A 15,960-nucleotide genomic window follows, 5' to 3' on the forward strand; every position below is an offset into this window, starting at 1 on the left:
AGAATTCTGGTTCCGAGCCAGCTCAGACAGGAAAGTCTGTGAAACACTTACCTCCAATTAACCACCCAATAGCTGGAAGGTGAGCGGTGGCTCAAGCGGTGCAGCGCTAGCCTTGAGCAGAAACACCCAGGGGCAGTGCCTGGCCTCCAGGTTCAAGCCCCAGGACCTGTTAGCTGCAGCCGTTGGTTACTGGGACAATCCTGTTGGGGGCTGATGGTGTGAGCTGGGTTGGCTCGCCCGTTTAGCTCTGTATGGTGAAGGTAATTGCTCGTTTCCTACCTGCATACTTAGAAATGGAAATTTGGTTCCCCCAATTTCTCTTCTGGATTCTGTAATCAGAACAGATTGATTCTTGTCAGCTGCAGGAATTCATTTCCAGGGACCCCTGCCGGGAGGCTTCCTCTCACACAGTGTCGGAGGTCTTGGGGTTATGACTGACATAGGAAAAGACCTAGTTCTGGCTCCTACCTGCTCCCACCCCGGGGCACTGCAAGAGACACACAAGAACGTTGAATTCTGTCTGAAATACCAGTTCTGCGGGGGCTGAAAGCTAGCTCGGTGTATAACTGAAAGTTTAAAATAGCATGGGCCTTTTGTATTTTCATAACTTTTTTCCTGAATACTCTTCATTTCTTCTTCTTGTTGTGTGGGGGGTGGAGAGGGGAAGAGAACCCAAGAGCTGTGATGTAGCTCTTTGCCGTTTGTCCACAGGTCTACAGGTCTGGTTTTAAGGGCTTTAGTTTACTGCGATCAAAGCCAGGTCAAACCGGCGTTTGTCTCTACCCCCTTGCTGTGCCTTCCTTCTCAAGCAGAGATTTCACTTCCTGGAGGCATCCTTTATTTCCCAGTGCCCTCAATCCAACACCTGGGCTGGTTGCTGGACCAGATGGCGTCCTGATCATCAGTGAGCAGCAGTGGGGCTGTGGAGCAGGCACAGGGCTTGTGTGCTGCCTTTAGGCTGAGCTTTAGCCCAGCTCTGAGGGGGGCACTGGGTCAGACAGACATCAGCTGTGGGACTGCCCCCCACAGCCCTTTCCCTACCTGGTGGGCCTGGAGTCAGGCACGGGGGGGGGGGGCGTGAGCCTCACCCCCATGTGATAGTCAGCATGGGTGTGTTAACAGGCAGTAAGGTTAGCCTTACTGTGAAAAGGAACCAGGGTTCTTCCTGGAGCCAGAAATCGCAAAAGGAGGTGCTGGCGGCTACCCCTCTGCCCGTGGCCAGGTGCTGCGGGGTGACCGCCCCTCCGCCCGTGACCAGGTGCTGGGGGGTGACCGCCCCTCCGCCCGTGACCAGGTGCTGCGGGGGTGACCGCCCCTCCGCCCGTGACCAGGTGCTGCGGGGTGACCGCCCCTCCGCCCGTGACCAGGTGCTGCGGGGTGACCGCCCCTCCGCCCGTGACCAGGTGCTGCGGGGTGACCGCCCCTCCGCCTCCAATCAGAAGCACTGGGAGGACACAGCAGGGGGCGGGGAGGCTGGACTGGATTTTGGGGCTCCATCTGAAAAGCAAAGAGCTGGGCTCCATGTTCATCAGTGAGTCTACAGCTGAGCTCAGGCCTCAGAGCGGGAGAGCGGGGACTGGGCCTCACTCCGGACAGGAGAGGCAGACACGCGTCTGTGGCTCCCAGCTTTGACGACGGAGGCGCAAGGCCCTCATGAGTGTGGCCAAGTCCCCGAGGGCCACACTGTGGTCCTGAGCCAGCCCGACGCGCCCAGGGGCCTTGTGCTGGGGCGAAGCCCGGACTGCACCCAGGACGCATGGGCCAGGCTGAGTGGCCCCTGGGCCGCCTGGGGAGGCGTGGGAAGGCGTGGTGTCCACCCTGGCCAGCAGGCACAACGCTGCGGGGTTCTGCACACACCCGCATAGCTGGCTGCAGGCTTGGGGCTCCCAGAGCGCCCCACCCCATGCAGGTCTGCTCCGCTGCATTTGGGGTTCTCTCTGGCTGAGGAGGTGACGATGGCTTTGCATCATCTCTGGGACAGGGCCACATAGAAGGGAGCAGAGAAGAGAGCTGGGGTGAGAGCGGAGTGCAGGGCATGCCTGCGGGGGGGGGGAGGGGCGGGGAGACAGGGAAACTCTTCTACTTAGGGCCACAAACAGGACCCCAGGCTAAGCCTGAGCGGGGAGTCTGCAGCTGCTTGTGTGCTGTGTGCACGCAGGGAGGACGCGTGTGCAGCTCGGCTTTCGGAATCTCAGACCTAAGATCCGCCCCCCCCCACCCCCAGGTTAGAGGCACCCACGGGCGTGTGGCAGGTGGCCTGGCTGAATGTATGCAGAGGCCCGGGAGGGGGTGGGGGGTGGGGTTGCAGGTGGCAGGGCGGGGAGCCTGGATTTGGCTGGGAGCAGTGCGTTTGGTGGGAGGAACCCCCGTGTGGCCACCCCGAGCACTGCGCTTCCTGGCGTGGTGAGAACCGGTCTGAGGGGGGTGAGGATGTTCTCCAGAGCAGAGAGTGTCACGGTCGATCATTCCAACAGAGGCAAATCTCCCGCTCACAGCTGTTAGTGACTGCCTTTACCATGCCTTCGGCAGTTGTGAATACAAACATCTTTCCTATAGGAACGATTCCACCAGCCCACAGACCCTGCAGCCCTCTCCCGTCAGAGCTGCCGGTCTGGTGAGGCCACAGTGTCTGACCTCGGCATCCGGTGCAGATCCAGAGCTGATGCCCACAGCCTCAGGCAGTTTTCTGAGACGGGGTTGCAGCTCCAGCTAGAACCCTACAGGCGGTGGTGACCTTCCTAATGGTTCTTTAAAAAAAATTATGTGGGGCTGGGAATGTGGCTTCGTGGTAGAGTGCTTGTCTAGTGTGCATGAAGCCCTGGGTTTGATTCCTCAGTAACATATAAACAGAAAGCTGGAAGTGGCGCTGTGGCTCAAGTGGTAGTGTTGTCCTTGAGCAAAAGAAGGTCAAGGACAGTGATCGGGCCTTGAGTTCAAGCCCCAGGACTGGCCAAAAAAAACTGTGTGTGTGTGTATACACACATATAGATATAAAATTTTTAAATAGTTGTTCACAAGTGTTTCAATTCACCATGTCAGTTTAGGTGTGCAGTGCATCTTGATTGATGGGTGTCTGATGGACAAACCTGGTACTGGGCAGGGCGGAAGGTTCCAGACTGCTCTTGGCTCGAGGTCCAGGCCTGGCTAGGGTCACGAACTACAGTATCTCCTCTCCTATCAGCGCCCACTTTACCCCCTTGGTGCCTTCCCCTGCAGAGGTCAGACCCGCAGCTGCTGGCCCAGTTCTACTACGCTGATGAGGAGCTGAACCAGGTGGCCTCGGAGCTGGACAGTCTAGACGGGCGCAAGGACCCCCAGCGGTGCACTCTGCTCGTCAGCCAGTTCCGCTCCTGCCAGGTGAGCCGGCCGGGGGGGCGGGGGGACGGGGGACGGGGGTTGCCCTGCAGGGAAGGTCGGTCCTGCCTGGGTGAGTGTCCAGATACTTCCCTGCGTTCCATGGGGTCAGCCCCAGGGTCACCTCGGAGTGCTGGAGACACCAAGCAAGCCCAGGTCATGGCTGGGCCGAGAGCAGGCTGGCAGGTGGCCGATCACCCAGGACCCCGGGGTGGAGAGAGGCCGGGAGGAGATGCGGGAGCCCGGCAGGAGCGGCTGGCCGGGCTGGGATCTGCCCGCTGGCAGGCGCCGCGCAGGGAGCCGTCGCGGGACGCGGCCTCGGCTCTGCTGCTGACTCACCGTGCTGCGAGCTTCTGCTGCATGATTCCCAGACAGCCCCGGAGCAGCGACTAAAAATACCTCGCGACCACGGCTGCCGCCACGTGCTCCCCGAGCGCGGCAGCCACAGGCTTTCCCGGGCGCCCCGGCAGGAGGGCAGAGCAGGGCGCAGTTCTGCCCAGGGGCAGGCAGGCCCTTGCGCGTAGTTCAGGACCGGCCTCGGTGTTCTTCCCACAGCGTCCGGTGGGGGGGGGGGGGGCTGACGTGCCAGCCGGCGGGAAGCCGCCGCTCGGTCACTGTGGCCCTCGGGGTCCCACCCACGCAGCCCTGCCAAGTGGCCGAGCTGGTGGCGCTGGGTTGGCTCAGGCCTGTGGCAGACCAGCGCTGGTCAGTCGGGTCCCTTCCTCCGCGCCCTCCGTCCACCTGGCCTGATCCAGTGGGGCCTCGCCCCAGCAGGGCACCTTGGGGGCCAGCTCACGATCTGCGCCCCTTTTCCCTTGGCTTCCGTGGCTTTGCATTGCGGGGTGACAGCCTCCACCCAGGAGTCTGTCCCGTCCCTTCAGAACTGCCGCTTGCAGCCTCACGCTGAGAACCGCGCTGGCCGGGGCCCAGCGGTCACGGGGCCTCCTTCCGAAGGCGCGCCATGGCGGGAATGCTCCGCGGGGCTGGAGGCCGCACCCTCCGCGGCCCTCCGGGGACAGAGGGGACAGGCGTGGTCCCTGTGGGGGACGCGTGCCGCTCCCTCCCGTCCCCGTCCCGTGGCCTGGGTGCTTTTCTTGAGTGGTGTTGTCTCCAGCAGCGTGGCGAGTGCGTCGGAGAGGGGGTGATGTGCCGCAGAGCCGTGGCCCCTTTCCCGGCGTTGCTGCCCTGCGGGGGGGTCTGTGGCCGAGTCAGTGATGAGGAAGGGGGCGGTCCTCGCCCCACACTCACCTCCCACCCCCCGCGGCTTCTCCGCTCCCCTGGTGACTTTGCTTCTCCTCTCCAGCCTCTGAGGTGCTGGGCACCGCGCTCGGTCTCTTCCTCCCCGGCCCTGCATGGCCGCACTGTGCCTGCCCCTGTACAGCTCAGCCCCTCCCCCTCCAGCTCCAGGCGTGGACCCCATGACTCCTCCACCTCCCCCCCCCACCCCGGACATCACACAGCTCAGTCCTAGCATGTTCCGAGGACCAGGGATGGTCTCTCCCCTTCTTGTCCCCGGGGGGCCGCGCACCCCCCCCCCCCCAGTATCTCAACTCTTCCCAGTCCTTGTCACAGGCACCTCATACAACATTGCTCGGTTCATCCAGAATTCTGTTTTTCTTGGTATTCTACATGGTATTGCTTTTGAAAGGTCAGATTTTGATTGCTTCGATTTTTGGTGCTCTGTTGAACAGCAGTGGGTGTTGTATGGGATCTGTCCCGATACCCTTGCAAAGGGAGAGTCCATGCTGACCCAGGCACTCAGCACACCGACCCCCGGGGCGTGGGGCTCCCCACACAGCCAAGCTGTTCTCAGATGCTTCAGGTGTCATCTGGCACACTGGGTGTCATCCGCACATTCAGCTCTGACACCGCCTGCAGTGTCAGCTGCCACAGGTTGAGGGTCCAGAGGACCCAGGAAAATGCTGAACTTACCTTTACTATTTAATAATGAGGGATATGGTGAACACCTGCTCAAAAGTTCCGAGACGCACAGGCCCGGGCTGTCTGCAAGAGGTGAATAGCTGCATGGGCCTGGGGCGTATGCAGAACGGTGCCGAGCCCCACAGGCCTGGGGTATCTGCACAGAGGTCCATCAGTCTGGAAGTTCTTCAGCAAGGCACAGGGGCACACAGATCTGGAAGGGCCTGAGCACGGGGGCTTCTGCCCTTCACTGCTGCAGAGCCCTTTCCCTGGATTGCAGGTACATTCACCAACATGGAAGTCCTTGAACCTAGTCCTTCTAGGGTTTTGTGGAGGTTTCATAGACACAGTCATGGAAAGTCAGCTCGGCCTCCCCAAGCTTGAGGGATGGGGCAGAAGGACGCAGCCCCCTGCTTCTGCCTTGGTCTTTCGGGTGACCAGCCGCACCCTGAAGCTGCCTGCGGAACCAGCCAGCAGTCAGCTCTCTGTCAGAGAAGGCAGCCTTGACCTTCAGAGACCCCAAGGAGCTTAGGAGCCGTGTGTCAGGAAAATGGAAGAAAAAGAAGTGTGTGTATGTACATTATATATATATGTATATATTATTGTTGTATATGTTTTTTCGTTGATATGAATGCCTATTTCTTCTCGAAGAATTTTGGTAGTTAGTATCCTATTTCAAGAACTTTCTTCTGCTGGGCACCTGCGAGCCATGCCTGTAGTCCCAGCTACTTTGAGGCTGAGGTCAGGAGGGTTGGGCAAAGAAATCTGCAAGACTCCATCTGGTGGCAGTGCCCGTCATCCCAGCTTCACAGAGGCAAGTGCCCAGCCGTGTGCTCCTGGCTGGGGAGGAAGCAAGAGCCTATTGCAAAACTATCTGAAAGGGGCGTGGGGGTGGGGGAGACATGGTAGTAAAATAGCTGCCTGGCAAGCAAGAGGCCCTGAGTTCAAATGCCAGTAGTGCAAAAAAAGTCTTATAAATTATTAATTGTACTGGCAAAAATAGTTCATGTTCCGCTACTCTCCTTTGCTCCTCCGGATCTTGTTGTTTAAGGTCTCAGGCAGATCAGCACCGTGTCTGTCCAGGACCCCTGACCCTTTTCTTTTCCATGATGCCAAGCAGGGATTTCCCATCCTTAGCCAGTACCAGCGAAGGCCTCTTCCCCACTTCCACAATCTGGGGCTCCACCCTCTGGGTCCCCCGGGGGCCATCTCTCTCAGCTCTGACCGGAGGCTGCACCTCGCTTGCCAGGACCTGACTTGCTTGCCCCGACTCAGGCTCAGGGACCTCCTTTTTGCTGTCCAGTGTTGTGAGGGCTATTGTTGGGAGAGGTCACTTTTGTCTTCTGCCACTACATCTTGGTTGGCATTAGAATACCCAGCCAGGGTTTGTGCAGGCTGGTGCACACTGGTGGGCGGTGCCCTGCACTAACTTGTTCTTACTGCTGTTATTATTATTTTTTGGTCAGTCCTGGGCCTTGAACTCAAGGCCTGAGCACTGTCCCTGGCTTCTTTTTGCTCAGGGCTAGCACTCTACCACTTGAGCCACAGTGCCCCTTCTGGCCGTTTTCTATATATGTGGTGCTGGGGAATCGAACCCAGGGCTTCATGTATATGAGGCAAGCACTCTTGCCACTAGGCCATATTCCTAGCCCCCTGCTGTTATTTTTTATTGGACCCTATAATGGGGCCTTCCTACCCAGGAAGGCTTCTAGAAAGTAATAACAGTAGCACCACTCGATGTTGGCTAGATACTATTTCTTCTCTTTACCTTTAAGTAGTTGTACAAAAGGGATTACCATTCAACACGTCAGCTTATAAGTTCAAAGCATCGTGATCAGCTCACCCTTCCGTTATTGGCTAGATGTTATTTTCTTTTGTGTCGTTAAGGCATAGCATTTTCCTTACACTGCCTGAGAGCTGTGTCTCAGGGTTGAGTGCAGAGGCTTCTCTAGTCCCATGTCCCCCACTTAGCATGATTTTCCATATCTGTTTTCTAAAAAGAAATTGAAACGTCCGCCTCGGAGGGCAGAAGGGAATGACGTCAAGATCCAGAATCCCTGAGGGTGAGAGTCGGTGAGATTGATCTTTCTGCAAAGCAGCTGGGCAGAATCTAATCAGAGCCTGCAGCTGCACTTCTCGTTCTTGACTTTGTAACTCATTTCTAGAGATCTGTGTCCTAAAGAAATTCCCCACAGTTGCAAGTCACTGGTGTCAGTGACTGCAGCACTACGTAAGGTGGCGGAGAGCCAGAAACATCATCCCTGCACTGCAGGAAAGGCAGGGGGAGACCGCACGCCACCGTTTGTATAGCTGTCCATCAAGAGCTGCACAACGGCATGTCCCACAGGAAGTGACAGCGGCAGAATGCAGGATCAACCGCTGGGGCGAGGGCAGCGCCGACGGGACCTGGGAGGAAAGGCCCCGCCTGCAGTATTGTCACGGAGAAAGCCTCCCCTGCTGCTGTACTTTGCCGTCGCGTAGACTTCCTGTGAGCAGTGTGCAAAGAAAGGAAAATTCAGATGTAATTCTCTGCGTGCTTAAAGAACAGAGCAATTTGAAAAGGAAGGGCGAGATGTAATTCAAGATACAATAAGCCTGATTTCCTCGAAAACACAAAGCATTCATTCAGCCTGTGTACTTTGTATTTTGAGCATGAGGAAGTAAAGTAAAATAATTTTAGGGTCTTTTTTTTCTTTTTTTTTGGCCAATCCTGAGGCTTGAACTCAGGGCCTGGGCTCTGTCCCTGAGCTGCTTTTGCTCAAGGCGAGCACTCTACCACTTGAGCCACAGCGCCACTTCCGGCCTTTTCTGTGTATGTGGTGCTGAGGAATTGAATCCAGGTTTTCATTTATGCCAGGCAAGCAGTCTACCCCTAAGCCACATTCCTATCTGCATAATTTAAGTTTTTAAAACAAACGTGGTTCATTAAGGTTAGCCATAGGCCAGGACAGAGCCGAGAGGCTGTGTGTACGCACACACACATGTGTATCCTAGGGCTTGAACTCAGAACTCGCTTTTGCTAGGCTTTCATGCTCGTGACTGGTGCTGTACCACCTGAGCCATGTCTCTAGCCCAGCGTTTGCTGCTTAATTGGAGATGGAATCTCATAGATTTTTCTGCCCAGGCTGGCATCAAGCCATGATTCTCCACCTCCTAAGCAGCTAGGACTACAGGTGCGAGTCCTTGGCACCTGGCTGGAGAGGCCCTTTCATCCCCCACAGGGTGCAAATTCTGCAGTCGCAGCAGTGCAGTGTCCCCTGGCGTGTACGCAGCAGAGACCCGCCTCACGGGGTCCTCTCAGCCATGTTCCCGACCGGCAATGCCTGACACACCTAGCGTGGCCCGGGCCTGTGCTGGAAACAGCAGCCACACCGAGACGTGGCAGACAAAAGCCAATGCATATGTGAGCGTGTTGACCCAGCAGCTCCGTTTGCTCCCTGCGCCCTTAGGAGAACCTAGACAGGCGTGCAGGGAGGTGGTCGAGGTGGACACAGCCCCTCCTGCAGGGAGCCCGGCAGGAAAGAAGGGCAAGCACGGCCCAGCTGTGGCCACGTGTCATGGGGAAGTTCCCCAGAGTCATCTCCCAGCCGCTCTCCAGCCCCACGCTAGAGGCCCCATTGGCCTCGCGTGACCGAGGAAGGGTCTCGGGGATGAACGTCGGAGTTCCTGTCCTCTCTGGGAACATTCCTGGGACGTGTGGCCCTTCCATAGCAAGTGTACAGCCAGCAGAGGCATGCTACGGGACGGCTTTTGCAGTCCCAGTGTGCCTGCCATGTGCATCTGGCTGGATGTGGTGTCGGCATGCTCGCTCCTTTTGTGTTTCAGGACAACGTGCTAAACATCATCAACCAGATCATGGATGAGTGCATCCCCCAGGACCGCGCCCCCCGGGATTTCTGCGTCAAGTTCCCCGAGGAGATCCGGCACGACAACCTGGCCGGCCAGCTGTGGTTCGGCGCTGAGGTAGAGAGTGGCTGGCTGGGGTCCCGGTGCCACCTTGCAGTGGCCTTGTCCAGCCTCTGCTCTGGAGCACACTGTGGGCACCGCAGGGGCCGGGGCTTGCCCAAGGGAGACAGCCCCAGCCCCCGCACTGCAACTGCACACGTGGTTTCCCACGTGGTTTTTGATGAGGTTCACAGGGCTCCAGGACATCACCAGTATTGGTGATGATATCCTCTCCTACAGAGTCCATCCGATATTTGTATTTATTTCCCATTGAGGCATCGAGAGGTGCAGTCCCCATGCCCAAGGGCTCCCTGCGCCTCACCGAGGGACACCCAGGTGCCTCTCATCGGCTATGCTCTGTAGGCCTTGAGGTCCAGGAGTCTGACTGCAGCCTGTTGCTGCTGCTCCTCTGTGCTGTTTCCGTCATCTCTACAGCCCCCTCGGCCCCCGCCCCCCCCCCCATCCTCTAAGCCACTGGCTAGGAAATCCTCCGGAGTTTCCAGTCGGGTGTCGTGACCCCAGCACATGGTGCCCACTTCCGGCCTGGGCATAGGGCTGCTGTGTGGAGGTCCTGCCTGCTGGCCCGAGAGTCACGTGTGCCCCAGGACTGCTGCCCCCCCGCCCCAGATCCACGCCCCACACCAGGGCTGGCTGGAAGCTGAAGCTGGGCCCTCTTGCTCCGCTGCTCAGGAAATTGTCCCCTTTGGTCATTGCGGGTGGGCTGGTTGCTTGGTTCTGCCCCAAAGCGGTGAAGGCCGAGGAGGTATGTAGGCATCCACACCCCAAGAGGGCCCCCCAAGGCCTGGCTACACCTCTGCCCCTGATCTCTGGATCCACACTCTGCCCTGGAGGCCCAGGCAGACGGGGAGGATCTGTGGTCAGAGGGCTCCTCACCAGCCAGGAGCCTGGCATTCTCGGGGGGGTGAGTCTGGTTCCAAGGTGGCTGGGTTTCTACAGCCTTGAGGGGCTGTCCGAGGTCTCCCTGCAGGCTGTCATGCTTGGGGGTCAGCTTAGCCCTGGCATGTTACACCGGGGATGCAGCCCTGAGCATGGCTTCTGGAGACTCCTGACCCACAGCCACCCTGTGCGCTGGACTGGAGGGGACGGGAGCCCCACCACCGGGGTTGCTGCGCGAAGCCCTCTCCTCAGCCCCCGTGCCCTGCCCGCCTCCCCGGCCCCTGTGGGGAGCACGCCCCTCTCAGGAACAGACACTGAGCACTGCTGCCGTGGTTGCTCTGAAGTTAACGGAGGCCTCAGGAGAGAGGGCCAGTCAGTAGCAGGTGCCCGTCCTGGCCCTGGGGCACACAGGGTCGAGTCCCCCACCCTGGGGACTGGGTGACCCCGAGAGCCCCGGGCTCCTCCCAAGCCTGTTCTCTGCCCTCCTGCCCGCAGTGCCTGGCCGCTGGCTCCATCATCATGAACCGAGAGCTGGAGAGCATGGCCATGCGGCCGCTGGCCAAGGAGCTGACGCGCAGCCTGGAGGACGTGCGGGGCGCCCTCCGGGACCAGGCGCTGCGGGACCTCAACACCTACACAGAGAAGATGCGGGAGGCGCTGAGGCACTTCGACGTCCTGTTTGCAGAGTTTGAGCTCAGGTGACCCCAGAGACCCCACACCGAGCCTTTGCCCTCCGAGTCGGGGGCTGCCAACTCTTAGGGGCTCAACCTGGTGTTTCCAAGTAGATCATGGGGAAGTTAGCGAATATGGCGCCATCTGTTTGTGGGGTTCACCCCTGGGGCCCTGTGGGGGCAAGTGGCGATGTGACAGGAGGGTCGTGTAGGGTCCTGGCTTGGATGGGCCTCTGGGAGAGAAGGCCCTTTTGGGGGGTGGACGAGGGGCCCGGCAGGAACATTTTACTTTCTTCCCTCGTCCCTGGATATTCAGTGGTTTTGAAGGAAGTCAGTGTTGTTGTGGGGAGTGTGGGGAGCAGTTGAACGAACCCCGCGACGGTGTCCAGCCAGGGCGGCTCCCGGGCTGCTGTCCTCGTGGGGCGATGTGCTGTCCACCACCCGTCCACGCACGCGTTCATTTGCTCCCCTGGCCTGTTAGGGCCCGTGGGACGGTAGCGGTATCTGGGTGGTCAGGGCCCATAGGGTGCGGGCTGCGGAGCCCAGCAAGGTCTGCCCTGGCAGGAGCTCCGATTTACAGTGTCACTAACGCCGAGGGTTGTGTATTTATGCAGTTAGGACCTGGGGCAGCATTGCGATTTGCGGGGTGGTGGTGAGGGGGGGTCATGTGTTACCTCATGGGGAGGCCTGACCTTGCATGCTGTTTGCAGCTACGTCTCGGCCATGGTGCCGGTGAAGTCTCCCAGGGAATACTACGTGCAGCAGGAGGTCATCGTGCTGTTCTGCGAGACGGTGGAGAGGTGAGCGCGCTGCTCCCCCTGCCCTGCCGCAGGCCCGGCAAAGGCGGCAGAGCCCCTTACCAAAGACTCCAGCGTTTGGAAGGCCCTGGTCCCCGGCCTTCCCCACCCAGCCTTCTGGTGGCCCATCCCCAGGCCCCGGGCCTGCAGGGTGGCCGGTACTGCAGAAGTCACGTGATAGAGCACGGTGCAAAATGCTCTGCTTTGACGCCTCCACCCAGACCCCTGCGCCTCCTCCCTCCCTCCCTCCCTCCTCACGCCCACTGCTCCTCCCCTCCAGGGCCTGGGATGGGGCCTGCTAGCCGTGTCGTGCAGCGTGGCCCTGGATGCCCCTCCACCTGATGCAGTCATCTGAAGTCAGAGTTTGCCATTTGGACGTGGCAGTCAGGATTTCTCCTGGAGTATTTCTCCAATTTGTATAGTGCTGTGGGCACTAAGTGATTCAAAATTGGCTAAGTCACACCCTACGTGTGTATTTTTAGAAGAGACTGTTTATTCTTTGGCAAGGTGTCTCAGATTGCCAGAAAACAAGGTGGCAGAAAATACCTGTTATTCTGAGGCCCTGACGGCAGCAGCACCTGCTCACGGGGTCAGCGGAGCCGTCGCGTGGCTGGGCTGGAAGCAGGCCGGCTTCGCAGGAAGCGCTGTCTTGTGTGGGGAATGTTTCTGTCCCGTGTTTATTCCTGTCACCTGCATTCTTTCGGTTGCCTGGTTAAACAGAGCAAGGACTGCGCGGCCTGTTTTGTTCCGTGGGGTGTCGGACACCCAGTGGCACCCAGTGCCCCCTGTGTTTTCTGTCCTTTCCTGGGGCCGGAGGGAAGCTGGAAAATGAGCTTCAGCCGCTCCTGCCTGGGCCTTCCTGCAGAGAGGAGCCCCCCGCATGGCACGCGGGGCCCCTGTGTGGTGCGGGTCCCCACCCCGGCCCATCCCCTGGGGGACCAGGCTGAGGGGAGCGGGCTGTTCCCCCCAGCGTCCTGGCACTGACCATGGATGCCCACTCGTTCTGTCTCCCTTGGCCAGGGCCCTGGACTTCGGGTACCTGACCCAGGACATGATTGATGACTATGAGCCAGCCCTCATGTTCACCATCCCCAGGCTGGCCATTGTGTGGTGAGTGCCCTTCTCTCCGACAGTCGTGGAGCAGAACCCTGGTGGCCCGTCCCCGCTGGTGGGGACAGGACCTTCTCTTACTCACAGTCTGGAAGTGGCTGTTCATCCCCCAGTGCGGTCCCCAGGCCGGGCTCAGTGGGGTCCCCAGGCTGTCCTCGGTGCGGTCCCCAGGCTGTCCTCAGTGGGGTCCCCAGGCTGTCCTCAGTGCAGTCCCCAGGCTGTCCTCGGTGTGCTCCCCAGGCTGTCCTCGGTGGGGTCCCCAGGCTGTCCTCGGTGGGGTCCCCAGGCTGTCCTCGGTGCGGTCCCCAGGCTGTCCTCGGTGTGCTCCCCAGGCTGTCCTCAGTGTGCTCCCCAGGCTGTCCTCAGTGCGGTCCCCAGGCTGTCCTCAGTGGGGTCCCCAGGCTGTCCTCAGTGTGCTCCCCAGGCTGTCCTCAGTGCGGTCCCCAGGCTGTCCTCAGTGGGGTCCCCAGGCTGTCCTCGGTGGGGTCCCCAGGCTGTCCTCGGTGGGGTCCCCAGGCTGTCCTCGGTGCGGTCCCCAGGCTGTCCTCAGTGTGCTCCCCAGGCTGTCCTCAGTGCGGTCCCCAGGCTGTCCTCAGTGGGGTCCCCAGGCTGTCCTCAGTGTGCTCCCCAGGCTGTCCTCAGTGCGGTCCCCAGGCTGTCCTCAGTGCGGTCCCCAGGCTGTCCTCAGTGCGGTCCCCAGGCTGTCCTCAGTGGGGTCCCCAGGCTGTGCTCAGTGTGCTCCCCAGGCTGTCCTCGGTGCGGTCCCCAGGCTGTCCTCAGTGGGGTCCCCAGGCTGTCCTCAGTGGGGTCCCCAGGCTGTCCTCAGTGTGCTCCCCAGGCTGTCCTCAGTGGGGTCCCCAGGCTGGGCTCGGTGTGGTCCCCAGGCTGGGCTCGGTGGGGTCCCCAGGCTGTCCTCAGTGTGGCTCCCAGGCTGTCCTCAGTGTGGTCCCCAGGCTGGGCTCAGTTCAGTCCCCAGGCTGGGCTTGGTGGGGTCCCAGGCCGGGCTCAGTGGGGTCCCCAGACTGTCCTCAGTGGAGTCCCCAGGCCGGGCTTGGTGTGGTCCCCAGGCTGGCATTGATGCTGTCCCCAGGCTGGGCTCAGTGGGGTCCCCAGGCTGGGCTTGGTGTGGTCCCCAGGCTGGCGTTGATGCTGTCCCCAGGCTGGGCTCAGTTCAGTCCCCAGGCCGGGCTCAGTGGGGTCCCCAGGCTGGGCTCAGTGGGGCCCCCAGACTGTCCTCAGTGGAGTCCCCAGGCCGGGCTTGGTGTGGTCCCCAGGCTGGCATTGATGCTGTCCCCAGGCTGGGCTCAGTGGGGTCCCCAGGCTGGGCTTGGTGTGGTCCCCAGGCTGGCGTTGATGCTGTCCCCAGGCTGTCCTCGGTGCGGTCCCCAGGCTGGGCTCAGTGGGGTCCCCAGGCTGGGCTCGGTGGGGTCCCCTGGCTGGGCTCGGTGCGGTCCCCAGGCTGTCCTCGGTGGGGTCCCCAGGCTGGGCTCGGTGCGGTCCCCAGGCTGTCCTCGGTGGGGTCCCCAGGCTGGGCTCGGTGCGGTCCCCAGGCTGTCCTCGGTGGGGTCCCCAGGCTGTCCTTGGTGGGGTCCCCAGGCTGGCCTCGGTGGGGTCCCCAGGCTGTCCTCGGTGCGGTCCCCAGGCTGTCCTCGGTGCGGTCCCCAGGCTGGGCTCAGTGGGGTCCCCAGGCTGGGCTCGGTGGGGTCCCCTGGCTGGGCTCGGTGGGGTCCCCAGGCTGGGCTCGGTGCGGTCCCCAGGCTGTCCTCGGTGCGGTCCCCAGGCTGTCCTCGGTGGGGTCCCCAGGCTGGGCTCGGTGGGGTCCCCAGGCTGTCCTCGGTGGGGTCCCCAGGCTGTCCTCGGTGGGGTCCCCAGGCTGTCCTCGGTGCGGTCCCCAGGCTGTCCTCAGTGCGGTCTCTAGGCTGGGCTCGGTGGGGGTCCCCAGGCTGTGCTCAGTGTGCTCCCCAGGCTGTCCTCGGTGCGGTCCCCAGGCTGTCCTCGGTGGGGTCCCCAGGCTGGGCTCGGTGGGGTCCCCAGGCTGTCCTCGGTGGGGTCCCCAGGCTGTCCTCGGTGGGGTCCCCAGGCTGTCCTCGGTGCGGTCCCCAGGCTGTCCTCAGTGCGGTCCCCAGGCTGTCCTCAGTGGGGTCCCCAGGCTGTGCTCAGTGTGCTCCCCAGGCTGTCCTCGGTGCGGTCCCCAGGCTGTCCTCAGTGGGGTCCCCAGGCTGTCCTCAGTGGGGTCCCCAGGCTGTCCTCAGTGTGCTCCCCAGGCTGTCCTCAGTGGGGTCCCCAGGCTGGGCTCGGTGTGGTCCCCAGGCTGGGCTCAGTGGGGTCCCCAGGCTGTCCTCAGTGTGGCTCCCAGGCTGTCCTCAGTGTGGTCCCCAGGCTGGGCTCAGTTCAGTCCCCAGGCTGGGCTTGGTGGGGTCCCAGGCCGGGCTCAGTGGGGTCCCCAGACTGTCCTCAGTGGAGTCCCCAGGCCGGGCTTGGTGTGGTCCCCAGGCTGGCATTGATGCTGTCCCCAGGCTGGGCTCAGTGGGGTCCCCAGGCTGGGCTTGGTGTGGTCCCCAGGCTGGCGTTGATGCTGTCCCCAGGCTGGGCTCAGTTCAGTCCCCAGGCCGGGCTCAGTGGGGTCCCCAGGCTGGGCTCAGTGGGGCCCCCAGACTGTCCTCAGTGGAGTCCCCAGGCCGGGCTTGGTGTGGTCCCCAGGCTGGCATTGATGCTGTCCCCAGGCTGGGCTCAGTGGGGTCCCCAGGCTGGGCTTGGTGTGGTCCCCAGGCTGGCGTTGATGCTGTCCCCAGGCTGTCCTCGGTGCGGTCCCCAGGCTGGGCTCAGTGGGGTCCCCAGGCTGGGCTCGGTGGGGTCCCCTGGCTGGGCTCGGTGCGGTCCCCAGGCTGTCCTCGGTGGGGTCCCCAGGCTGGGCTCGGTGCGGTCCCCAGGCTGTCCTCGGTGGGGTCCCCAGGCTGGGCTCGGTGCGGTCCCCAGGCTGTCCTCGGTGGGGTCCCCAGGCTGTCCTTGGTGGGGTCCCCAGGCTGGCCTCGGTGGGGTCCCCAGGCTGTCCTCGGTGCGGTCCCCAGGCTGTCCTCGGTGCGGTCCCCAGGCTGGGCTCAGTGGGGTCCCCAGGCTGGGCTCGGTGGGGTCCCCTGGCTGGGCTCGGTGGGGTCCCCAGGCTGGGCTCGGTGCGGTCCCCAGGCTGTCCTCGGTGCGGTCCCCAGGCTGTCCTCGGTGGGGTCCCCAGGCTGGGCTCAGTGGGGTCCCCAGGCTGTCCTCGGTGG

At 61.6% G+C, this 15,960-nt stretch overlaps 1 protein-coding gene across 3 annotated transcripts in view; it reads left to right on the forward strand.

Annotated features, from left to right (window-relative positions):
* The first annotated feature begins 3,223 nt into the window (after positions 1-3,223).
* The window catches only part of Zfyve28 (zinc finger FYVE-type containing 28), a 40,821-nt gene continuing 28,084 nt past the window's right edge, over positions 3,224-15,960 (forward strand). For 2 of the 3 annotated variants that reach the window (XM_048364362.1, XM_048364363.1), the window contains exons 1-5: positions 3,224-3,357; positions 9,100-9,237; positions 10,612-10,814; positions 11,498-11,587; positions 12,605-12,694. In XM_048364362.1, coding sequence (XP_048220319.1) covers positions 9,130-9,237; positions 10,612-10,814; positions 11,498-11,587; positions 12,605-12,694 — 491 coding nt within the window. In that variant the 5' untranslated portion in view covers positions 3,224-3,357; positions 9,100-9,129. The remainder of the gene's footprint in view (positions 3,358-9,099; positions 9,238-10,611; positions 10,815-11,497; positions 11,588-12,604; positions 12,695-15,960) is intronic. The other variant, XM_048364364.1, reaches the window with a different exon arrangement.

Source organism: Perognathus longimembris, chromosome 16, assembly GCF_023159225.1.
Source record: "Perognathus longimembris pacificus isolate PPM17 chromosome 16, ASM2315922v1, whole genome shotgun sequence".
Taxonomy (NCBI): domain Eukaryota; kingdom Metazoa; phylum Chordata; class Mammalia; order Rodentia; family Heteromyidae; genus Perognathus; species Perognathus longimembris.